The following is a 26,280-nucleotide window of genomic DNA, read 5'->3' on the forward strand; positions in this document are numbered from 1 at the left end:
TAACCCCAATGTAACCCTAGCAATGTCTGAATTGGCTGCATTGTTGCTCAGAAAGTCCATCTATATACCATATTATTTTGGAAGTCTTTTGCTAATATCTATGTGAACCATTTTTCTGTGTTTTTAAGCTGTTGTGAAAATATCGATAAGGTAGATTCAATGGGAGCTTTAGCTTTGAGGAGATTATTGCTGACTTTTTTGGCAGGTGGAGGAATGATTCAGCATTAAAACCCAAAAATACCTCTGATGGTGGGAAACCGATTCCTCCTCTCCAGAAAAAGCTCAGCCTCACCCTCGCAGGCTGTGAGTCACACAGCCACTCTGATCAATACCTCATTATTACTGTGTTTGTGTGCAGGCTTTTCAATGTATGTCTGTCTTGCATTGTTTTTATTTATTTATGCATGCACACCTCAGTATGTACATACTAGAATGTATTCATATTAAATAGCTTATTGACTTTTGGAAGCTTTGTCAGTGAGGCTTATAGGAGCACCCTACCATCCTCATCAGCCAGTCATGTTTAAAATAATTCCAGTACAGTGGACCCCCTGTAATTGCATCGTTTGGGGTCCGCAGCCAACCATGACTAGCTACAATCTACAAATACTTGAGACGCCCTCCTAAAAATCTTATGAATACCCTTCTTAATAGTTCATTTTAGAAGATAAATACACAAGCAAATTTTCTGCAAAATAATTTGTAGTTACGTTCCACAGAAAAAATCTGCAAATAGGTGAACCAGGGAATAAAGATCTGTAGATAGATGTATCTGTATGGTGTTTCATCAGCTTAAACAAAAGTGTTAAAAGTCTTTGTGCAAACTGTACATTTTTAACAGCTTGTGAAAGTATGCATACTCTGACATTTTTCACATTGTGTCTCCTCAAAACCACAAACTTTGTCTTTTATTGTGAAATTATATGGTCAATTCACACAAATTTGCACACAACTGAGAGAAATGAAAGAAAATGCATATTTGGTGGGGAGATAATTTATTCAGAATTTAAAAATTGGGGCATGGATTAGGATTTAAGCCCCCTTTTACTCGCATATCCCTAAATTCAATCCAGTTCAAACAATTGCCAAAGACATTCTTGATTTAATAAATTATATTTTGTTTTCTCATATTTTATAAATAGAAATCTGGAAAGTTTGACTGTTGGTTTATCTAGTCTGGTACTATAAAATTAAATTTAGTTCAATGAATTACATTGAAAATTCACCTAGTTGGCTTAAAAATTCATCTGTGTATGATTTAACCTCAATATTCAAGTATTCTGTGAAGTGTGTTTTAAGGATCATAAGTAAACAAACAACATAATCATGAAGACCAAGGAACATACAAAAACCTCAGTGTCCAGATGCTAAAAACAGGTGGGGATGCATCCCAAAGGGTGGTTGAATCTAATGCTCACCTCACTGGTGGAAAAAAAACATTTTATATTTGTTCAAAATGATGAACTTCTTGGTGTTTGTCTACTGAAGGGGTTTCTAAGTCCAGTCTTCAGGGGCTACTATTCTGCATGTTTTGGAATCAAATCTTCTCTAACTTAGCTGACCCCCAGTCTGTCACATAAAATCTCATTTAAAATACATTGCCATTTGTGTTCATAACATAACCACACTTCAGAAGAAGGAATTCTGTTATTCTCATGCTCACATCTTACGGTCTGCGCAATTTCTAATGTCTTTGCTAAGGGAGACATTCGGAAAACCGGGGCGTCCTGCCGCACAGGTGAGACCTCTGCGACTACTCTGCAAATAATTTCTCATAAATGCACAGGCACGTCTCCATGCTGCATGAAGTGTTGGCTCACGACAGAGAATACTGGGCCAGATTTCGCCGTGTCACTTTGTAATGGGATTGTAATTGGATATTTCTCAAAGGGGCCAGTGAGTTGATGGATAGACGTGAGGAAAAAAGGGAGAATTACAAAGGAAGAGTAATTTTGCGTTAGGTGTGTGGTGCCGATGGGCATTCTTTAACTCCTGCATCCGGACAAAACCAAATCCAGGACAGAGAAGCTTTTACTGCTATCACAGGAATCGGGCCACTTCATATTATATTCCTATTTACTCTGATTCTCGTTAGGCAGCTATAAAGTAGACATTAGCTGTCGAGTCAGAGGTGAGCATTGCAAAGATAAGCTATGACCTCAATTACTTAACACAGCTTTGCACTTTGTGGGATCATAATTGAGGTCAACGTTTGACTTGAGAATAGTTGATGCTACACTGCTGCGTGTCTTGAAGTCCTACAGGCATGACAGACCATAATAATCCTATAATTGTTGGCAGTGTAGCTAAAAATCTAATCCCCAACGCAACAGTTCCTTGCTAGAAATGCTCCCATATTTAAGTCTCTCATTGGTGTTTAAAGAATTGGAAATAAAGTTGTGACGTGACAGTATTTTGCCACTTTTCCTCTGATTTCTTTTTTTTTCTTTCTTTCTCTCTTTAAGCTGCCAGAACTTTTAAAATCAATGCATCCGGGCAAGCAAACAGAGCGCTGTCACAAAGAATTCCTCAAAGCTGGGAGGTCCTTTACACGGTTGCAGCAGAAAGCCTGAAAACAAAGTTCCATTCTGCATTGATTGTGTGCTGCGTTGTTGTTCTACGGCGAATACCTTTAGCTCCACCGTGTGAAAATAAAAACATTTATTTATCCTAGTGTGGTTGCAACGTTGCAAGAAATCTTGTAGGATTGAAAACCAGCAATGCAACAAACCTTTGTTTCATGGAGCCAGGCACTGTTGTCCCCCACTGCTTGCAGAATAGCAGCTGGAGGAAGTGACGGAAATTAAATGAAAGGTCAGGTGAAAGACTTGCAGTTGTGTCAATCTCCAACAAAATGGAAAATGGAGTTGTCACTCTAGCCTCACTGCTGGCCGGTGCCATGCATGGCGGCCTTTGTATCCTAACAGGGTCACTGTGACATCTGCAGAGTCCACTTGCATCCTAACTGAATGATTCAGCTTCTTAGCCCGGTTCAAACCCATGTTGAGTAATTTATCAATGAAGCCATTTCATTACCAAGGTAGTTTTCGTTTAGAAGCACCTTTAACCCTAGAAAGCAGAGAGTGACTGCTCATCCGCTCCACGTCTCATTCCACTTGTTAATTACCCATTCTGTTGCCGCTGCCCGCAGATACAGGCTATCTCAACAAGTTAACAGGGAACCTTAATTGGATCAGACAAGCAGATATTTTGGTGTACCCCTTCTGCGCTCTGCTGTGAAAAATCGCCCAGAGTTCTCTTGTTATCCTCTCTCCTGAAGAACACATCTGTTGCCTCCATTCAGCAATTGGTTCATTTGTAAAGCAGAAAGTAAGAAGGCTAGAAAACATGTTGATGTCTTTTTTTAAGTCCAGTTTGTGGTTGTAGGCCGCAGGGTTTCCACCGTTCTTGACAAAGGAGTGATAGAGCTTACTTTTCCAACCAAGGCATTCCTGAGCTGACTGACGGATCTCGTGGTGTCATCCCATGACATTTCTGCTTCAGCCTGGAGGGGAAGCGGTGGATAAAACGATAAAGTGAAAGAAGTGCATGTAGTGCAGCCTGACAGGCTGTTTACAGTATAAGCTCACAACTGTCAGCAAAAGGCTTGCTGCCACCGCGATTGGTCACCATTCCGTTCCCCCCGTCTGAGATGTTCAGGGACAAGCGATGAAACGCTCTGTCAGACGTTCTCACCGCTTCTTTGGCTGTGTGTGGCTGGCCATGCTGGAACATGGAAGAGGGTTGTGTGTTGTTGAGTGTGTGGGTGCAGGTCCAAGCATCTGAGTGAATCAAACTTTTATTGTGTCTCAGCAGGCGAGGACCCCGAGACAAGGCGCATGAGGACGGTGAAGAACATCGCTGACCTGCGGCAGAACCTGGAAGAGACCATGTCCAGCCTGCGGGGGACACAGATCAGCCACAGGTGGGCCAGCTGATGGTATTTTCCATTCTTCAAAGGTTATATTGGATGACTTGGCTCTGCTTGGTGTATGTGGAAGAAACTTAGAAACATTTTAACTATTTACTATATTTACTATTTTATCTGTCAAAATGACAGATAAAATACATAACAGATCTTTTCTGGTTTTTGCAGGTAATAGCTGTAGTCTCTTTCTCTTTTGCCTTTCAACTGAATAGTAAATCTCTAATTTATCTTCTACATGTTACTTACCAGTATTTACCTTGACTACTGCCAAATTACCTTACTGTAACCCAACCCTAACCCTAGGCTGACCTCAACCTCTAACTCTTTTTTGATTTCCAGCCACTATCTAACTTTAGAATGACATTATAAGGTTGTAGTCTGACATACAGTACAGACCAAAAGTTTGGGCACACCTTTTAATTCAATGAGTTTCCTTTATTTTCATGACTATTGACATTGTAGATTCACACTGAAGGCATCAAAACTATGTATAACATGTGGAAATATGCACTAAACAAAAAAGTGTAAAACAACTGAAAATAGCCCTTATATTCTAGTTTCTTCAAAGTAGCAACCTTTTGCTGTGATTACTGCTTTGCACACACTCTGCATTTTCTTGATGAGCTTCAAGAGGTCGTCACCTGAAATGGTTTTCACTTCATAGGTCAACCTGCCCTGTCAGGTTAATAAGTGGGATTTCTTGCCTTATAAATAGTCATGAAAATAAAGAAAACCCATTGAATTAGAAGGTGTGTCCAAACTTTTGGTCTGTAATGTATTTCATATTTTATTGACAGAACTGACTTGGCTCTCAATGTGTACATTTAATCATCCACATGTTCCACTTTAACACCTGAAGGCTGTTAAAGTTAAAGACTTTAGAGGTCCTTGAATCAAGCTCACTGTTTGATGAAAAAAATGTGGAATCCCAGTTAAATCTCAGAGAAAAAGCCAGTTAGAGTAACAGATAGACCTGCAACAAACTTTGTGTTACTAACCTTAAGCTTATATTAACTTTCATATTGGCCACTTGATAGCAGTTTCGTTTATGTTGTAAGTTTAGTTGAGCAAACCAGTATAGAGTACAAGAAAGTTCTTGCAGACGTTACTGAACTGTTAAATCTGGCTGATTGAAAGAAAATGTGCCACCCAACAGGAGAAACAAAAGGTGTTAAAAATCATTCAAGAAAGTAAATCATTTCTCAAGTTTATAAGTTGGATCAAGTTCAACATTTAGAAAGACTGAAAATAAATGGACCAAAATGTGGGAAGGAAGCAGGTAGGATCATTCAATGAAAATAAGTCAATGGTAAGCCATAACCTAGCCCGACACAGGCAAATAAGGAAAACAAAACCAACAGTAAACCAAGTCTCAAAGTAAAAAAAATGAAAGAAGAAAACAGGTGAATGAACCGCTAAGGAATCCCGGAATAAAATGCAAGGTTCTGACAAAGAACTGAGTAGACCAGGATAGCACATAGCAATATGAGAATTGTTGAACTTGATTAATGAAAAATATAGTTTTTTATTATTGAATTCCATGCCTTAAAGATTTCAATCCAAAGGACGTTTCATTGTCCACAATTCATTGTTTTCCTCATATTAATTGTTTTCTTGTTCTCTATTTGTTGCAAAAAATAAAAAAATAAAGAACAACTGGTTCTGCAGCAGTATAATTGAACTTTTAGGTCTGTGTTTTACAAAAAATTTCTAGAGTCATACTCTTATTTTAGAGTTTGTTTTGTAATAAAAAAAATAAGTGACTCATGCTTAGAGGTGGTGACATAAACATCTTAATTCCTCCTCACTTTGCGCGCCTCTTCTTTGGTTAGTAGTCGAAAGCCTACACTGAGTTTTCAGATGTTTCCCGCTGAAAGCAGCTGTCAGCTGCAGCCAGCTACTTAAACTCATCTTTTGTAAATGCTCAGATCTGCTTCAGCATGTAGGAAGTGATAATGTGCTGCAGAGGTAATCAAAAGGAAGGGACAAATATGGGCTCTTAATGACTAAATGGTTTAAAGCAATATGTCCTGCAAACCTCTAGTCATGACAAACAAGAAATGTTTAAGTTGTACTCGAGCAGAACAAAAATAGTGTTAAAATTAGCTAAATTCCTCAAATAAATACAAGTCGTACTCCAGTTGCCTATTAGTCGGACGCAGACCTGTCTTCAGCTTGCCATGCCAAACTCTCTTCTGCATTTAAGGATGAAAATAAAAGCGGGTTTCTCCTTTCTTACCGTCTGCATATCTTGTCTTCCAAGACCTGATATCATCTACAAAAACTGAGTCTTTGGCCTCATGGAGAATCTAAGAACATAAGGTGCAAAGATTACATCTTGGGAAAAGACCAAATGATAACCATTAGTATTTGTCAGCCTCCTGATCAATGGTTCACTCCCCGTCTCGCTCCTTTCCTCCCTCAGTCTATTATTTTGTGTGTTTTGTGCCCCATTTAGAGAGGAAGATGGTGGCCAGGCTGCCGTCAGCCATGACAGATGGTAGTCTGTGGCGGTGTGTGCACACGAGTGTGTGTTGGGTTTTCCACGCCGCGGAGTCTCAGCCAGAGAAAGATCAATATATATAGTTCCATTGTATTACCTCTGTGTTTAATGGGACCTGGAGGTTTGGGCTGTGAAGTGTTTGAAAAGCCTTAGGAGGGCCTTCTCGTTTATATGCATCAGTGGCACCAGAGCAGTGTGTATGAAGTATCTGGCGAATAATTATTAGCTACTTGAGCCAGATTTCTGAGCTTAGCTTTAATGTAAGGAAGGAGCTCAGTTTGTGAAAAAGGCTGGTCAGGCCATCTTAATCGCTGCACAGGATTAAAAATGGCCGTCATCACCATGAGGCCATTTTTGTTAGGTTGCAGTTCTGTCATCTCACCTGCTTCTTCTTTGACATTTCCTCTTTGTACCAGTTTACATACCAGCTACAAGAGTCCAAAGCATGAAAAGGACAAAGCTTATCAAGATATTAATGTAAAGTGATGTACACGACTTTACATTAATATCTTTTACCCACCTCTGGCATTACGCAAAGACCAGAGGTGGGTAGAGTACCCTAAAACTGCACTCACTTAAGAGCAGCGGTACTTCTGGATATTTTTACTGAAGTAAAAGTAAAAAAAGAAACCATCCAAGAAATTACTCAAGAAAGAGTAAAAAAGTATTTGGTATAAAGGTTGCTGAAGTACTGAGTAACTGATCAAACCAGATGCTCAATCATTTAATATTTAAAAATTACATCGCCACCAAAATGCAAAATTAGGTGAAAATTTTGGTATTTTAAAGACCAAAATAAAAATAGTTCATATGAATAACATGATTACAAAACAACAAAATTATAGTGAAACCAAACTGTTTCACATCAGTTTATTTCAATATAAAACTCATGAAACTTTAACAAAAGTTGCAGGTGTGTGTCTGGTGAATATTTACTCTAATCAAGATTGTTTTTCATTCAGCGACTTTACTCACAGCAGGTAGAGCCTGCAGACATTTTACTCAAGTAAAAGTAACGGTACTTCATAATAAAATTACTGAAATAAAAGTAAAAAGTACAGAACAGTTACATTTTTCCAAAGGTTACATGAGTAAATTACTACCCAACTCTGGCAAAGACACTGAATAAAAGAGACAAACATAAATTATCATGACTATGTAGTAATCATCGAACCATCCGACTGGCCGTTCGTCCGTCCATCCAATCATCCACACAGCCATCCGTTGATCAACCATCCATGTATATTTTTACATCCTGTTCAGTGCTGCAGGGCCTGGTGTGTGTAACAGCTGTGATGTTCACCAAAATAAAGCAAGCTTATATTAATACAGCCCTCTTATACTTTTAAAGTCCCAAGACTACGCAACAGACACAACAACAGAGCCTCGGTGTGGCGTATCACAGCAACAAGGCGATGACCTCACACATGGCTGCTTGGTTAGCAGAGCAACAGCTAAAGATGGCATATGAAATCCTCCTGTGTGGAGTGGCCTGTAGCTCCGCGGCTAAGCAGTTCAGCATGTGGGCTGCAGAAATGTTTGCTCACAGCCACGTGACCAGGTTAGCACCAAGTGTTGTTAGAGAAAGCCTCCTTCCTTGTCTAAGTCCAAGAAGAATTAAAGCTGCAAGCAGCCTCGGGCGGCCCTCGCAGCAAGCGCCGCTCCGGCCTATTGGCCACCGCGGGGGTTCCAGCCACCGCAGAAGCTCTCGCGCGTTTTCCAGAGCCGCAGCCCGCTCGCCAGTGCGGAAGCTCCGGCGCAGTCTCCAGCACCGCCGCCCGCCAGCCGCCGCAGAAGCTGTCGCGCATTTTCCCCGCCCGTCCACCGGGCGACACGCGTGAATGCGTTCGGCGGCGCTCCCCGACGACTGTCGAAAAATCTGGCGCAGATCGGTCGATGCGTCGAGGAGATACGGCCGATGTATCAACTTAGGGGGCGCAGTGTTGTCAAATTACATCTCAAACCCGTTGGGCTCTTTAGAGGTGAACAAAGGTCATACATATCCAGTTTGGCGCCAATCGGATGATCCATGCGTGAATAAGAGCCAAACGTATGCATATGGCGAGGGACTGATATTCGCCATTTTGCCACGCCCACACGGTTCAGCCAGCAGCGAGCATTGACAGAGTTTATCATCCGAATCATCTTGATTAGGTCAAGAGAGCCATAAACGGAGCTTTCCAAGTAAAAAAATAGCACTTCCTGTTCCGAGGGGGCGGGGCCTAAGTGATGTCATCATTTGACCATTGGATATTATTGGACACTCGATTATGATCAATCACTGAACGTTTGGTGTCTCTGTGAGTTTTTGTGTTAGAATTACTAATTATTTAATTTTTTCCTCCATTACAACATTGAACTTTCATTCCGTAGGGCAATGCTGCCCTCTGGTGTCGAATTACTGAAATAATGAAACTATTTCAGTGGGCAGCAGAGGGCAGCATTGCCCTACAAACAACGAACATGGACTGTTTATTATGTAATTACACAGAAGATCTGTCTAATTCATTCTGAGGGGGCGGGGCTTAGATGACGTCATAATATGATGACATAGCATTGTCAGGCATCACACCAGGATGAGTCAGGCCAAGTTTGGTGCAGCTCGGTCGAAATATGTGGAATCTAGAAGCAAACGTATGGCATCGGCCTTACAGGTCACTTCGCCACGCCGCCACAGCCAGCTGCTTCATCGCAGCCAGTCAGGGCTTGAATCCTCAACACACCAACATGTCTTCTGTCTCTGGACACAGTTTAATATTGATTATGTCAAAGGGCTAAGATAGCGACCGTTCACAGTAAAACATGACACTTCCTGTTCTCAGGGGGCGTGGCCTAAGTGATGTCATCATTTGACCACAGGGTATTTTTGGACACCTAATGATGATCAATAATTTAAAGTTTGGCATCTCTGTGAGTTTCTGTGCAGGATATATAAGAGTTTCGTGTTTCATGGCGAGTAGGTGAACTTTGACCCCTGGTAACCCCCTTCAGCAAGCTCATACAGTCACCAATTTGATAACTTTAAATCAGACATGCCTTATGATCAGACTGACCGAGTTTGAAGCCGATCAATCGAAATCCCTAGGAGGAGTTCGATCAAATGCAAAGGCTGTAAACGTCAAAATCGAGGTCAAATGAACTTCAATCTAAAATGGCCGACTTCCTGTTGGGTTTAGAGCATGGCTCTAAGAGACTTTTTTGTACGTCCCGACAAGATACACATGTGTACCAAGTTTCGTAATTCTAGGTTTAAGCATGGCTTGGGGCTGTTCATTTAAAATACTCTAGGGGTCGCTATAGAAAAATTAGGCCACGCCCACCAAATATCGCTATGGATTCCTGTTCGGGGATGGATAAGGATCCATCCTAGTGAGTTTGGAGCAGCTCACCCCGAAACTGTGGAATTCAGAGCCAAACGAAATTCGATGGCGTTCGCAACGCCGCCACGCCCACCTGCTTCATCGCAGCCGGTCGGGGTTGGAATCCACAACACACCAACATGTCTTCTGTCTCTGGACACAGTTTCATGTTGATTAGGTCAAAGGGCTAAGATAGCGACCGTTCACAGTAAAACATGACACTTCCTGTTCTCAGGGGGCGTGGCCTACATAAAAAAAAAATTTCACTGCAGGGTATTTTAGGACACCCGATGCCGATCAATCACTGAAAGTTTGGTCCCTCTATGTGTTTTTGTATATGAAATATAAGAGGTTTTTGTTTCATGGCGTGTAGGTGAACTTTGACCCCTGGTAACCCCCCTTCAACATGCTCCAAAACTCACCAATTTGATAACTTTAAATCAGACATGCCTTATGATCAGACTGACCGAGTTTGAAGCCGATCAATCGAAATCCCTAGGAGGAGTTCGATCAAATGCGAAGGCTGTAAACGTCAAACTCGAGGTAAAAAATGGACCTTCAATACAAAATGGCCGACTTCCTGTGATACTTGCACTATGACATTACTTGTAAATTCTGAGCGTCTTAGTGAGCTCTACAACTGTACCGAATTTCAAGTCTCTACGATGAAGTAAGTGAATAGCAATGGGTCTGTTGAAAATTGCTAGTTGCTGCCGTTGAGCAATTTTTTTTGCGATTTTTGCGACGACCTTAAAATTCAAAATTTTTAAACCGCCTAGTCGCTTCCGCCAAGTTTGGTGAGTTTTTGAATATGATAAAGCCCCCAAAAAGGCGCACGAAGAGGGGGGCAGAATCGTAAGAAGAATAATAATAAGAAACAGTACAGATACAATAGGCCTTCGCAGCGCTTTGCTGCTCGGGCCTAATAAAAGGAAATGCTTTGGTTTTGATTTGTGATTGATTAAAACTACTACAGTCATCTTGAGATTATTTGGAGTGGAAGGTGAAAACCAGTTAGCTCTAAGATTGTTTATCCGACTTTATTGTTTGCCAGTGGTGTTTTATATGTGCTGCAGTTTGCTGTAGGCTTCTATTGGGATTTTGTAAAAATATGTTTTAATCTTTTTTTTTTTTTTTATCGCCCTGCAAGGAGTCTTTTTGTGGGCTGTAGTGTCCATTTTTTTCAAAGTAGGCTGACAGGAAAGGGGGAAGGAGAGAGGGGAAGACATGCGGTAAACGTCGTCGGGTCCGGGAGTCGAACCCGCGACAGCCGCGTCGAGGCCACGTTTTGCCTGAATGTGGGTCGCGCTAACCCCTCCGCCACCATGGCACGCCCCATATGTTTTAATCTTTAATTCAAAAGAAATGTAGGATAAGGCAATGTCCTTAACTTTTAAAAATAGCTAATTTTTCCAAAATTTTGAAAATCATTTGGCATGCTAACACAAACAAAATGATGAATCAATAGAAATGTTATTATAGTTTACATAGAAGCTAGCCACCTAAAAAAATGGGATTTAAGATGTTATTTTTGATAATGGCATTTTTGAGGCCTTAGTCAACTAAACTAGTGTCGCCCTCACAGACTCACTGTATTGAAGGCTATACACTTCCTAATCACTCTGGTGGATAATGTAAGTGCTACAGGTGGCAAGTACTAGCCAAGCTATAAACTATCTTTATTTAGATAAGCATTTTTTTTGTTTTTTTTCTCTGAAGAGTTTTTGTGGCGCTAGTGGCTCGTATTTTTTCTACAGTAGGCAGACAGGAAGGAGGGTGAGGAGAGGGGGGAAGACATGCGGCAAAGGTCGTCAGGACCGGGAGTCGAACCCGCGACGTCCGCGTCGAGGATTAAGGCCTCCAAACGTGGGGCGTGCTAACCCCCTGCGCCACCACAGCACACCCCTAGATAAGCATTTTTGTCAGGATCTGTGTTTTTCTGTGTTTATTTAGAGTTTTCTGTGTCCTTTAGTCTCTTCGTTGTCCTGTCCTCCCCTTGATTGTTCCCAGGTGTGTCTCGTCTCTGTGATTACCCTCCCGTGTATTTAACTCCACCTGTGTTCTTTGTTCCTCGTCGGGTCCTCGTCTACGTCTAGTCTATTCGTTGTCAGTGTTTCCTTGTGCCTGCTGCTTGTTCCTGGACTTATTCACCATTAAAATGATCATTTTCATCCCACCTGGGTCTACAGCGTCTGCCTCACCACTCTCACCACCCGCACTTTATGACAGAAGGACCCGACCAGGACGAACGGTGAGGCACGCTAATTTTTTAGTTTTACATCATGGACCCAGAAGATATAAAGGAGCTGACGGAAACGATCAGCGAGTATAAGGAGGCGATGGCCAAGCCGTACGCTGCCATCCGACGGCTCGGTTTCGCCATCCGCTTGGGGCTCCTGTTGGACTACTGGGTTCCTCGCTTTCCGCACCCGGGGTTGGTGGAGTTGCAGAGGGAGGCAGAGTGGGAGCGTATGGCGGCTCTAGCCGTCATGGCTGGCGAACCTCTGCCTCCCAAGCCGCACAGTCTCTCCGCCAGCCCGGATCCAGCTCCAGCTCCGGGACCAGCACCCCCAACCGGTGCGGCCGGCGCACCCGGGGCCGTTTCAGCCGGCGTTCCAGCCGGCGCACCCGAGGCCGTTTCAGCCGGCGTTCCAGCCGGCGCACCCGAGGCCTCAGCCGGCGTTCCAGCCGGCGCACCGCAGGCCGAATCAGCCGGCGTTCCAGCCGGCGCACCGCAGGCCGAATCAGCCGGTGTTCCAGCCGGCGCACCCCAGGCCGAATCAGCCGGTGTTCCAGCCGGCGCACCCCAGGCCGCCCGGAGACAGCGACGTGAGCCGCCGGTGGACCCGGCCCCTCGTCGCCTTCCGGAGCTGTCACCTCCGCTGCCGGTTCCCAGGCTCCGCTGCGGCTCGCCCCCGCAGCCGGTTCCCAGGCTTCGCTGCGGCTCGCCCCCGCAGCCGGTTCCCAGGCTTCGCTGCGGCTCGCCCCCGCAGCCGGCCCCGAGGCTCCGCTCCGGCTCACCTCCAGCCGGCGCACCCGAGGCCGAATCAGCCGGCGTTCCAGCCGGCGCACCTTCCGAGACTCCCAGTGTTCCTTCCGAGACTCCCAGTGTTCCTTCCGAGACTCCCAGTGTTCCTTCCGAGACCCAGACTCCCAGCGTTCCTTCCGAGACTCCCTGCGTTCCGACTCTGACTCCCTGCGTTCCTCCAGAGATCCTGACCTCCAGCGTTCCTCCAGAGACCCTGACCTCCAGCGTTCCTCCAGAGACCCTGACCTCCAGCGTTCCTCCTGAGACCCTGACCTCCAGCGTTCCTCCTGAGACCCTGACCTCCAGCGTTCCACCCGAGACCGAGACTCCCTGCGTTCCACCCGAGACTCCCTGCGTTCCACCCGAGACTCCCTGCGTTCCACCCGAGACCGAGACTCCCTGCGTTCCACCCGAGACCGAGACTCCCTGCGTTCCACCCGAGACCGAGACTCCCTGCGTTCCACCCGAGACCGAGACTCCCTGCGTTCCACCCGAGACCGAGACTCCCAGTGTTCCACCCGAGACCCCCAGCGTTCCGACCGAGACCCCCTGTGCTCCACCAGAGACCCTGCCTCGGGGGGCTCGTCGTCGCCGTCTGTGGGCGGTCCCCGGGACTCATCGCCACCTCCAGCGCCGCGGACGGCCGCCGGACCGCCTCCGTGGTTCCCGCCTCCAGCGCCGCGGACGGCCGCCGGACCGCCTCCGTGGTTCCCGCCTCCATGGTTCCCGCCTCCAGCGCCACGGACGGCCGCCGGACCGCCTCCGTGGTTCCCGCCTCCAGCGTCGCGGTCGGCCGCCGGACCGCCTCTGTGGTTCCCGCCTCCAGCGCCGCGGTCGACCGCCGGACCGCCTCCGTGGTTCCCGCCTCCAGCGCCGCGGACGGCCGCCGGACCGCCTCTGTGGTTCCCGCCTCCAGCGCCGCGGACGGCCGCCGGACCGCCTCCGTGGTTCCCGCCTCCAGCGCCGCGGACGGCCGCCGGACCGCCTCCGTGGTTCCCGCCGCCGCGGTCGACCGCCGGACCGCCTCCGTGGTTCCCGCCTCCAGCGCCGCGGACGGCCGCCGGACCGCCTCTGTGGTTCCCGCCTCCTTTGCCTCCGCCCACCCTGTGGGTAGTTTTTTGTTGTTTTTGGACTCTTGGCCCTCCCTGTGTTTCCGCCCACGATGGTGGGTTGTTTTTTGTTTTTCTGGACTCTGGCCCCCCGTCCAGCGCCCCTCCGCCCACCCTTGTTGTGTTTTTGTTTTGTGGGCGTCTGGTAGCCGCCCTTGAGGGGGGGGTACTGTCAGGATCTGTGTTTTTCTGTGTTTATTTAGAGTTTTCTGTGTCCTTTAGTCTCTTCGTTGTCCTGTCCTCCCCTTGATTGTTCCCAGGTGTGTCTCGTCTCTGTGATTACCCTCCCGTGTATTTAACTCCACCTGTGTTCTTTGTTCCTCGTCGGGTCCTCGTCTACGTCTAGTCTATTCGTTGTCAGTGTTTCCTTGTGCCTGCTGCTTGTTCCTGGACTTATTCACCATTAAAATGATCATTTTCATCCCACCTGGGTCTACAGCGTCTGCCTCACCACTCTCACCACCCGCACATTATGACAATTTTTATCGAATGCATCCAATAATCTAAATCTAATTCAAAATCGCATATATTTTGCAACTGGAAAATCTCCTTCCACTCAACTATCTTTGCTTTTTTTACGACAGGGATTTCGGCCCAATAACAAAATGTCATTCAGACAATAAAAAAATGCTGCTGTTCGACATAGGGAGGAAGAAGTGATTGAAGACAGACTGTTCCTTGACAGTGAACCCAGCACAACAACAGAGCTATCCATGTCCCTACTCCTTGGAGGGTTCAGCAGACGCTGCGGGATATTCTGAACATAATAGCTTTACTGGGTCGGGTTTGCTTTGTGTTTACACCAGGGGAGCAGACACACGGCTCTGGAATTGACGAGATGGCTGTTTGTGCAGTTCGAGTACATGTATGAAATCTTTACAGAATATTATCCGCCACACAAAGCAATCTGCGATCACGGTGGCCCTGAAACTACCAAATGACATGTGCCCAGTGGTAATAATGGGTCAGAGTCAGAGGCACTTCTCAACATTTCACAATGTTCTCGTCAGAATTGCCATTCTGAGGTAAAGTGGTATGATTCAACTTGATGAAGGCAATCAAGCCACCTCTGGAGAAGATGAGTTTTCAGTCTGCAATGGTAAATGGAAAGTGACTTGACTGTTCTGACACTGCATGTGTGCATGTATGGGAAACTGACCGCAGAGGCTCTAAAACTTGAGAAAACAAGGTCCGTCTCAGTTGTATTGCATGATCAAGCTATAGTACAGTACAAAAGTTCATAAACAAGTCAGTCTTGTAATTAATCAAGAAGCAATCAGTTTCTTAATCTCTTAAAAACCAGAACTCACGTAGACATCAATGACACCCGGGGCTTAACACAATTCATATTTGAACATACAACCAATAGTGGATCTGAATCTTTTAACGTATTAGACATTTTCATTAAAAACGTGTTTAATGAATATTGACAGACATTCAGTAAAAGTTCGTCTTGAACTCAACTGTCGAGGCCATTAAATGTTCATATTTTGTAGACAGCAGGATGCTAATTATAAGGAATGACACCCTATCTTGGCTAGACTTAAGAACGTTTTGAAGTGACCTGGTAACCAACCATCAGTTCAGGTTAAAAGGTCAAAGCTGGTGTTTTTATGTTCCCCACAGAGCGGAATATTGTACTGAATGTTTCACCAACAGATATTTGGAGTTTCGAGCTGCCACTGTGGCTAATATTGAACATAGCATTAGCTCAATACATTTGACAAATTGCTCTGGAGATAGAATCTCCAAACAATGCCCCGTCCAAGAACTGACTGGTATATCGAGCGCTCATTAGCAGCGGTAGGAGACGGTGTATTTATATTTAGAAATGCTCAGCAATACATTTCCCCCTGCTGTCAACAGGCATTCTTCTCCAACTGAGCTCATGGCAAAACATAAAATAATCCCCACTGAGGTTTATCTTTTTTACTTATAGTTGTGTGTGACACCCAATGCCTGGGTGAAGCAGAGATAGAAAGAAAAGGTGCTAGCTCTCTGGAAAATGTGATTTGGATTTAGAGCGGGTTAAGGTTATGTAACTATATTTTACTAGAGGTCTATAGTCATTTGATAAATATATCAAAATATGCAATAAAGTGAAATTGATTTTTTCTTCTCCAGAGGATGTTGAGGAAGGTAAGACTTCCTTCCTTCAGATGTTAGAACAGCCCTCAGGAGGGAAGTAGCACTTGATCAAATGTCTTGACACCAAACCATCACAGGAAGTTACCTGTGAAATCAGTGACCTCTTGGTTAGCGATTTCTGTCCAGGTCAATGCATTCAGTCTCCATGGTAACCAACAGTTGCACTGGCCAAAGGATTTAAGCATTCTTAAATGCTTTCATTATGGTGTCTGGTTTCGACTTGTATGAACCCTACGGCACGAGGGCTGGCGCTACACAGCAGACCACACCCTTTTGTTGTCTGGACCAGCGCACGTTAGCTGGAACCCGTCAAAGCCAGTCAAAAACAAAACCACAGCAGCACATCCTGTGTGTGTGCTCCAAGCTGTAACTGTAATTAATCCCTTTATTCCTAAGATTAAACATTAGCAGCTGGAAGCATCAGTGTCGTTTTTAAAGCACTTACTCTTGGTTTATGCTGGACCTTTTGTCCGCGTGGCACAGTGCAGTCAAATTCAGTCATTTCACCAGTAAAATCCTTTTGCACGACATCGTGGGGGCAAAATTTTTCACTCCACACACCTCTGAAATTTTGTAACTGCGTGGACAGTTCTGTGCGGAAAAAGCTATTGAACGAGCAAGAGCTTGTGGAATGGAGGTTTGCAAAGACATATTGAGGGTCCCACCAATACAGACCACCACGCTCACAGGTTTTGCCATGTTGCTACTACCAACTATGTTGTATGCTTGCTGTAGGCGACCTACACTGCCCCCTAGAGTCTAGCAGAATGTGGGCTAGAATGGAGATGAAACGCACAGAGTATAATTGCTGCAAAGGTTGTCGGCCTGATTCCACAAGTCTTTTTCACACTGAATGTACAGCCATCAAACATAAACCAAGCTAAAAATGTTTCTTGCTGACCCATCAGTCTTCAGGTACACCGCAAGCCGTACATCCCTATTTGGTTTGGCTTTCATTAAACAAAGTTTTTCTTTTGAAAATAATTAGTCCCCCTATTGAATTTTAGTTACTCACACTTTAAACGCGTTTCTGCTTGGAATAATTGGTTGGTTGCATATAAATTAACACTTTTTAATTCATAAAAAGACACTTGAAGTGTATTTAGATCTTTCTGTGGACGGTGAAGTATTTGCCAATTTTGAAACTTTGACATTTTTTTAACTCGTAGGTTAAATTAAGCCCATTAATTCAACATGAAACACATTTTAAATACATTTAGACATTCATTAACTTAGGTTTTACTTATGAGCCCAGTTTTGCGTAATTTAAACAAAAAGAAAAAAACATAATCCTCACTGCCATTTCAAGGAAACTTTGCTCAGAAGAACAGGAATTGTTTCTTTTTGCTTTTCGTCGTTCCGTTTATCATTCTGATCATTCTCTCTGCTGCTGCTGTCTCAGATACAGATAAGCTGATTTAGCAACCTGCATTATCAACAGCTAAGTGATTCTGATTTAGATGGTGGCTAATTGATTGCTGAAACTCTGCAATTGCCTGGAATTGAATCCCTGCGTCATTGTGCGTGCAGCAGCCTCAGAGGGTGTTGATAGAGATTAGTCATGAACATGGCTGGCATTGCTGCCCTTCTCATGTTGGCACTTGGCATTACTGTGTGGTGCAGTGTTCTCTCCTTTCTCGCCAATACACACACACACACACACACACGCACACACACACACACGCCCACGCACACACAGAGCTGTTCTCACACCTCTCCCTGCTATCTTTGAGACGCTGCGTTAAGATGGCATTTGTCTTTGCCACATAATGACGGTCAGTCTACTGAAACAGGATTTCAAATAGGCTTTTCCTCCCACTCACAGAGACGAATCATCCAAAAATCTTAAGATATGAAAGTACTGCAGGAAATGCTAAGTCGCTGTGAAAGAATGTTTCTGGACTCAGTCTTTTTTAGGTGGTTTCTTGCTGAAAATGAGTCAAAACCACAATCCTGTTCTGTTTCTATAGGAATATGTTTTTATCTAACACAACAGAGTTGCATAAATCTTTGTTATTTCATTAGAAAAATAGCAGATCTTTCCCGAAGATTCAAATCAGTGCATCTCTGTGGATTCTTTTTCATGAAAAGCATGCGGTGCACTCCTTTTTCCAGCAGGGAGCGCTCCTACAAGGTACCACAACTGGCAACCTTTGCTGTCTGTGAAAAGATTCATGTGCAGCTACATGGGAAATGGCTTTCCCTGTAGACTTACAATAATTCATCTTTGTTTGGAGTCTTTGTATGGAAATTGTAGAACTCTGTCAATGTTTTAATTTAAAGCATAAGTCTTTAATGATATATTTGCCAGTCTTTCTATGGGGACTGAATTTCTTGCCAATGTTTCTTTGTGAAAAGCTCAGTCAGATTGGATGGGCTGTTTGTGTTTATGCATTTAAGCCATTGTGTATTTTCCATAATAAGGTGCTTAAATCATTATTAGTTTATCAGTGAATTTTAAAAATGAAAGAAAATGAACGCTGTATTGTATTTGCCTGATATACACCCTAATGGCACTAAAAGCAACTGAGATTCTGCTGTTGAACATTTGATCAGCCCTTTACATGTCAATGTTTAAGTATTAGTTGATGAATCAGTAACATGGTCTGTAACTTTGCTGCAATAAGTTTATATTTTGTTCTTTTTTTACCCTTCTCTTTGCGCAGTACGTTAGAAACAACCTTCGACACCACAGTGACGACCGAGGTGAACGGGCGGAGTCTCCCCGCTCTCGCTGCTCGCTCCTCCCCCATGGCCTGGCGTCTTGGCCAGTCTCAAACCCCACGTCTCCAGGCAGGCGAAGCCCCCTCCATGCCCAGCGGATATCCTGCGCCCAGGTCCAGCACAGCGGGCGCCGCCCCCAACACGGGCCGATACAGCAGCCACTCGGACCCCTCCAGGTGTGTTACTCAGTTCCGGAAAACTCATTAATTTCTAAGATTCTTTCCCTATTCTTTTGCAGTGACTTATAAAACTTTATTAGAAATTGCTTTGGGTTGATTTGAAATGTGACGGACACAGAGATGAAAAAGAAAGGAAATAGAAAGAAGCATAGAGAGAAGTCGGCACCCCAGAAGTCTGCCTCCACACCTGCAGAAAGCGAGAAAACAAACCCGACAAACATACGCATGTAAATGACACTGAAAAATGTACGGTGTAAGTCAATACAAGATGTTAGTGGCAACTGGAGCTCAACGTACGGTGTATATGAGAAGCACCTGAATCTATTCATGTGTGAGTGTTAGAAGATGGATGGAGCTAAATACAGAGCAATCGCAAATAAAACATGGTAGAGGCTGAAAAGGACTTGACTTCTACTTTGAAAATGACCCAAAACATACAGACAGAACAAAAATGGTAAAGTATAGACAGTATAATCATGTGTAAGAAAGAGTCTGTCTATCATCTTTGAAGCTCATAAGGTTTAAAGATGATGTCCAACAAATCTGTCTGAGCATTAGCTATTTTGCAAAAAAGAATGCGGAAACTTTTCGGTCTGTAAACCCGCAAAACTGGTAGCTACAGATATTTGGGAGCGGGGGGGTCTCTGCCACTGCAGCAGAATCTCTACGTAGTTAAGTAGTTTAGCATTACTTTCAAGGTCTTTTTGACAAGTGACATGACTCATTTTCATTCAGCCTTTTTCATATTGCCTTTGTCCAAAAAGCACTCAGAAATTCATGTTTAGCTGGCTATTTAAACGGCAACCCAAGGCCACACTTTTCTTTCTCTCTGCATCAATACAAATAGGCTGCTGTCATCCACCAAGGCTGTCTTTGGTTTTTCAAGCCTTCAACGGGAAGATTCAGATGATGCATTTCCGCAGCCGTTGCTGGTTCTCGATAAGCTGACAGATTACCTCAATAAGAAAAGAGACAAGTTTTGTTGAAAACATTATAGTGCCTCTCCGGCTGGTGACCTTCATTGATTACTATGGCAATATACTGTATGTTGTAAAAAAGTCAAGAGATGTGTGAAACCTCTTCCTATTCCACATTTACTCACTTCCACATGAGCACACTCCACAGACAAAAGGTGTTCCAAACATTTAAACAATGATCATAATAATGTGGTCAGAAGCTTACATCTAACACATCAGGGACATGACGTCATATCTTCATGTTGACGGATTAATTTGAACAACATTTTTCCAGGGTGGAATAATCATGAAGCAAACTAATTAAGGCTGGAGCCACTCAAGAAGATTATACATTGCAAAATGGTTTTGATCACTCTGATCAAATGGTTTTGTCCAAGTTTTAAACTTTTGACCCCAAGTCATCGTCTTTATGAAGAAGAGAGATTCTTTGGTAGGCGCTTACCCAAAAGTCAGCAGAACCTCACCCTGCATGAAACTGGAAATCACTGGAAAACCCATGTGAATATCTTGTAAAGCAGATCTTGACTAAAAGAGGGAGCCCACCTTTAAAGAACCACCTTACAAGCTTTAATGCCTTCCAGCTCCACAAATAAAATGCATTTCCACACATGGACAATCCAACCACTTTCTGAAGAAAGACTGACTGACCTCAGTCTTTAAAAGTATGCTTGAAGAAATCAAGTAGAAGCTTTCCCTTTCAAAAACTTAACACATTTGGGTTTTCCAACAGATCAATGAGCCCAAACACACATCAAAACTGATTTTGAATGGAGAGGCACTGGAACACCATTCTATAACTTGATAAAACACGATATAGAACGACTTGCGCCGTTGGTTTGGTTTAATATTTAAATTACTAAAGAATTGTCCATTCACAGATACCTAACCGACAGTGGCCTACACCTTTATGGACGGACTGCAGGCCGATCCTCGGATGTGACTTCTCCTCGGGAGATTGCCCAGAGAGGGAGCAAAGAGATGCAGGGCGACATTGACAGGTGAGGACAGAATCGATCAGTCTTGCTGTGGCTGCTGGTCTCTGTGTCAAGATGATCCGTAAGAGAATAATCCAAACACAGGTATTAGGCAAAAAAAAAAAAGTCCTTTCAATCATGGTAATGTGTATTACCATTGTGTCCCTCACATGTTTCTTCATTCGCTTTTCTAGTTGCTTTTCATTATCAGCTTCAATCAGCAGAACAAGTTTAAGTGCAAACACCCCAGAGTGCACTGTGCTATACTGTTAATGATGCTGATGCATAAAATATATATATACTGTATATATAAAATGTAGTAAAAGTGAGCTGATCAAACTAATATGAGAGTCTTTGATGTTTGGACAGAGATCTGTGAGTGTTTTTGTCACATCAAGCGACTCTACTTATTGTACTTTTAAATTATTAATGTTGTTAAGACCGGAGTGTAAAACATCAAATTTTGCTTTATCGTATTTAGTGAATGAATCGCCTACTTACTGTCATCCTTCTGTTGCCTATGTGCTTTATGTCTCTCACTTTTAAGTGTATGTTGTCTGTTTTCTGTACAGTATTGGTTCCTGTGCTGTGGTGTATGCTACCGTGTCACAAAATGTTTTATGTAGCTCTAAACATGAAGACATTAAGGTGTGAAAACATCAGCTTTGTTTCTGCTTTTTTTGTGATTACAGTATCTTGTTTTAATATACATGAGGACCAACTGGTGATTTAAAACTCAGAGATGCCATCAGCGCAGACAAAGTGTCTGCATAGCTGAGAATGAGATTGGAAAACTATATTGTTGGGTCGTTGCTGTGACATTTGAGCAACACTTGTGTAAAAAAAAATATCTTTAGTGGTAGCACATGATTGTGATATAGCAGGCTGTGGAGTTTTATTTTGACATTTTTAAGGACTTGCTTCTAGGCCTGTCATGATAACAAATTTTGCTGAGCGATTAATTGTCTCAAAAATTATTGCTATAAATGATAATATTGTTTGAAGACCTTTTTACACTGATTTAATGGAAATGACGTAATAATGCATGTGATTTCCTGCCAAAGATAGATACACTTTATTTTCAAAAGAATATTTAACACTGGAACTGATAAACAAAATAAACAAAACAACCAAAAACAAAAATAAAATGGATTCTCAGTCTCCATTAACAAAAAATGTACTTGAATAAAAACTAAACAACATAAAGATAAAGTGTAAATAAATACTGCATTCAACCAAAAGACTGTAGATTATGAAGTCTGTATATCATGTTCAGTAATCATTAGATTTAAATAGAGAAAATGGGCACATCGACTTCCTGATGCAATAGTTCACACTACACGATTTTTTTGCCCAGATTTTTCCCCTTATGACAATCTTAGAATGTTGGTCGTTCTAAGATTGTTGCTTGCGATTTCATAACCGATGATCCTGTAGTGTGTGGTGTGTTACGGTAGATCGTCGTTGCCGCTCCGATCTAAATCAGGGGTTTTCCCGACTGGGAGCTTAATGCAGCCTGTTGAATGTGACAGGTAGCCAATCAGAAAGCGCGGATTCTCCTCCGCTTTCTGAGGGGAAATTAGGGAGGGGAATCCCAAACAGCTGACACGGCGCAACCCGAAGTCCAGCTGACATTGGAGATGATGTGTGGAAACAACATTAATGTTTATTCAACATTTTGTGCAAATAATATAGAAATGACAAGGGGATGAAAGGGGCGAAATTGCTACCGCAGTTGTTAAACCTGGTAACTTTTCAGCTGTTCGTTAATGAGACATAAATAGGTTATAATGTCAGGACTTTACGCTGACACTAGCCACATGCATTGCAGGTAGATTGTAGTAAAGCATTGATTAATGCCCGGTTTTAAAATTAGTTCACTGGACTTGTAGCCATTATTGGACACCACACGGCACGATCGATCCCGATCGAACCGTTATACCTAGGATTTCTGTCGGCTAATGTGTGGTCTGTCAGGTTTTGAAAATGGGCCGACAACTCGTGTCGTGTGCGCTGGGCTTTACACTAAGGAAATAAGGAAGGGAGATGTCAGTGGAGAGCACCGGAGTTGAGCCTTTTTTCATTCAGTGTCATCAACAGAAAGAGAAAAAGGCCGGAAGAGATGATAATGCCGATAATTAAAATGAGGTCGATAGTTTCAATTTATTGTACAATTAATTGATTTATCGTTTATCACGACAGGCCTACTTGCTTCGTTTAGAACTCTTTAGACAGACTTGTGATTTTATATTATAGATGTCAAAGTGTGACTTATGGGCTATTTGACACCCTTGGAGTGAGTTTATGTGGCCTGTGACTATAATTTCACAACAGTACAAATTTAGGGTCCCAGCACAAGGAGTTGATGCCGAAGCATTATTTTACTGTTGAGTAAGTTCTTTTTACAACCGAAAATGTGAATTACATGCACATTGTTTAGCTCTACCTTAATTCCATATTTAATACCATCATAAATATCTAGTGACTTTTCCAAAAAACGAGAATTTATTAAATGTGGCCAATTGTTTCCAAAAAAAGGACTGACCTATATCTCTCTCTTCTTTTGGTGAGAATAGAGATTAAACTAATTTCCAGATTAAAATAACAGGAAACACCTTTTCATGTGTCAGAGCTTTAGTTTTCTAAAAAAGAAAATAAAAAAATGGCAACATTTTTTTTAAATTCAGTTTATTGAGCAGAAACCAAATACGCCACACAGTGATTTTGTGTGTGTGTTTGCTTTTAAGTGACAATAATATTCGTTGTGGCCTTTACAACTTTGGCCCCAGTTGCACAAACAATTATATTACAACGTGATAAAATTGCATGTAATTTAGGGTGTTACGAAGTTTTGCACTACATAGTATTATTAGCATCTGTTTTTGTTTCATCCCAGAAAAAGTGATCTACATTTGGAGGTTGTTTTTGCTATAAATCAGCCGACTGGCGTTCTGGCTTTATGTGGCCTGAGTCAGCAGGCCATAAACTCTCTAGCTGAACCACGTCTCTTAACTAAAGACATGGTTGCTGTGCAGGAAAAGTTGGTGTTCTATTTCCACTCTTAATTTTTCTTCCATCATGCTACAAAACGAAGAGCAACAATTTCAGTTTGGGCTTAATAAGTTAAACCTTAGTTTACCCAGGGTGTAAAGCCATCTTTGGAGCATTCAAAACTTAGTTTTCCTATAAAATTTACTACATCTCGTTGCTTGTACTTGTGACAGTGCAATGACAATAAAGTTGAATTCTATTCTATTCTATTCTAAAATTTAAATGCAAGGCAGATATGACAAAGTGCAATTTGGTTATTAGAGCTGCAAAACCTCCTGCCTCCAGATTGTTGAGCAGGTGCGATGCTGATTTAAACCTGTCAAAAAAGATTGTAAGGACTGACATTAAGAGAGGTTGGAAGAAGTCGACCGATGCGGTGACATTTTCCAGCTCTTACTTGTACTGAGATTTCAACAACAGCCAGAACAGCATGAGGTGGAAAGGGAAAAAAAAGAAAACAATCAGACGTGTGTCAAGATTTTGACGTCTTTTCTTCTTTTTGCCTTCAATTAGAGCAGCTCTGTTTGAACACTTCAGCAAACCTGACGACATGTTGCAGGATTTCCTAGACAATGGATGTCAAGCTGTATTATTCAGTGAACACGATGTGGAAGCGGAGTGATGATGTAATTAAAACCGACTGGTGATTGATGCCTGCGTCATAATGCAAACCATTATAATCCTGTTGCTGCGGCTGGCAGTTCTTTGTGTATCATTTGCTTTTTTGCAAGGTTGTACATTAGAATTTGTTATTTTTTGGTATTGATTACCTTTGTGACCTTGGTCGTAAAACCAGATGCTGTATGTAGGCCATAGATTTAAACTCAAAGTTGTGCAACCACTACATGTTATGTGGAAAAAAAACTACTTTAATAATTATTGAAGGAAAATAACACAGAACTCAAAAAATGCTAAAACTAGTCAGCGTGAACTCAAAGGGTATAGAAGAATTTAATGCAGTTAGAAGGGCTGGATGATATGGCTGAATAACATCACGATATAAGCAATTCTTATTAGTCGATATCGATAATTATTCATTAGTTTTTGTTTTAGTTGTCTGAAATACTGCCAAACTGGTGGTGTTGGGGTTTTTTTTAAGCAGTTATGAGGCGCAACCTGAAACTGCTGCTGTGCAAGTTAGTCAACAGGTTGTTGCTAGGTAACCAAAGACTGAGTTAGCTGGCTGTAAGAAATTGAGTGGCTAAAGCCTTTCTTCTGCCTACATCCCCCAGAATGCTGTGCCGTTCGGAAATCATTGAATATTGAATATTCTATCAGACGTATCATCTACTGGTATTGATCACGTCTATCTAAATATATATATTGTTATTGATTTATTATCCTGTCCTAGTTAGAGGTTTTATTCTCATCTGAAGTTTGTCCAACTGTTGTTGCTGTAATACTTGTCACCAACCTGTTAGCATTTATTTTGATGTGAAAGCTCTCGAGTCGTTCTATAACAATATATTGTAGCATGTGGTTGTGCACATAGGCATGTGGAATATGAGATGTGTTTGCATACTGACAGTTTTACAGCATATGGGAGGCTATGAATAAACAGCCAGCACCTGCAACTAATGTCTGCCAAACTGGTCAGAGTATTCAGGGAGAAAAGGATAAAAACCTTAGTTTCCTATGATTGTAAGATTTTGTGATTACATCGCTATATTTATTTAGCTGTAATGCTAACATTGACATTTCTTAGTATTTTTAATCATTGAATGGCTTTCTCTCTCATTTGCTATGTGCACTCTGTCCTGGTACAGCTTGTGTTCATTCAGAAAAGGTTTTTGGTAAAAACTAAATATATTTTTCTCTCCACAATGATTAGTTGAGTCATTTTTCCTTGGGGGCAGTTATGTATGACTCATCAAAACACTCACTGAATCTCACTGAATCTGAATACTTGTCAGTCTTGAAGTGATCTTCCTGTCTGGCTTTAACCTCAGGATATGATGAGAATAGAAATGAATCTGGTGAACTTTCTCAATATCTGAATATTTCACTAAAGTTTTTCACTTTAAAACCCCCCCCAAAAAACAGCTTTTCTGTCTTAGCACACCGTGCCTCAGGGAAAACGATATTGATGCCTGCCTTCCCGTTGGTTTCCTAGAGGCAACAGTCTCCCCACAGGATCAGAGTTTGAACTATGAAACCCTGTTTTCTTTTGTTTCTTCTTTTCCATTTTCTCCCAGAAAACTATATAAACGGAGATAAAAATACCCGACGCTTCCCCCAGCGCCGCTGGGACGAGTGATTGTCAGCGGCTGAGCTGTCACTTCTCGCTGACATACACCGGA

At 42.8% G+C, this 26,280-nt stretch overlaps 1 protein-coding gene across 12 annotated transcripts in view; it reads left to right on the forward strand.

Annotated features, from left to right (window-relative positions):
* nav3 (neuron navigator 3) overlaps positions 1-26,280 on the forward strand; it is a 283,136-nt gene that overhangs the window by 201,978 nt on the left and 54,878 nt on the right. For 9 of the 12 annotated variants that reach the window (XM_023350561.1, XM_023350555.1, XM_023350557.1 and 6 more), the window contains 3 exons: positions 3,814-3,925; positions 18,742-18,975; positions 20,834-20,953. In XM_023350561.1, the coding sequence (XP_023206329.1) occupies positions 3,814-3,925; positions 18,742-18,975; positions 20,834-20,953 (466 nt within the window). The remainder of the gene's footprint in view (positions 1-3,813; positions 3,926-18,741; positions 18,976-20,833; positions 20,954-26,280) is intronic. The other 3 variants (XM_023350556.1, XM_023350566.1, XM_023350567.1) reach the window with 1 other exon arrangement.

Source organism: Xiphophorus maculatus, chromosome 17, assembly GCF_002775205.1.
Source record: "Xiphophorus maculatus strain JP 163 A chromosome 17, X_maculatus-5.0-male, whole genome shotgun sequence".
NCBI lineage: Eukaryota > Metazoa > Chordata > Actinopteri > Cyprinodontiformes > Poeciliidae > Xiphophorus > Xiphophorus maculatus.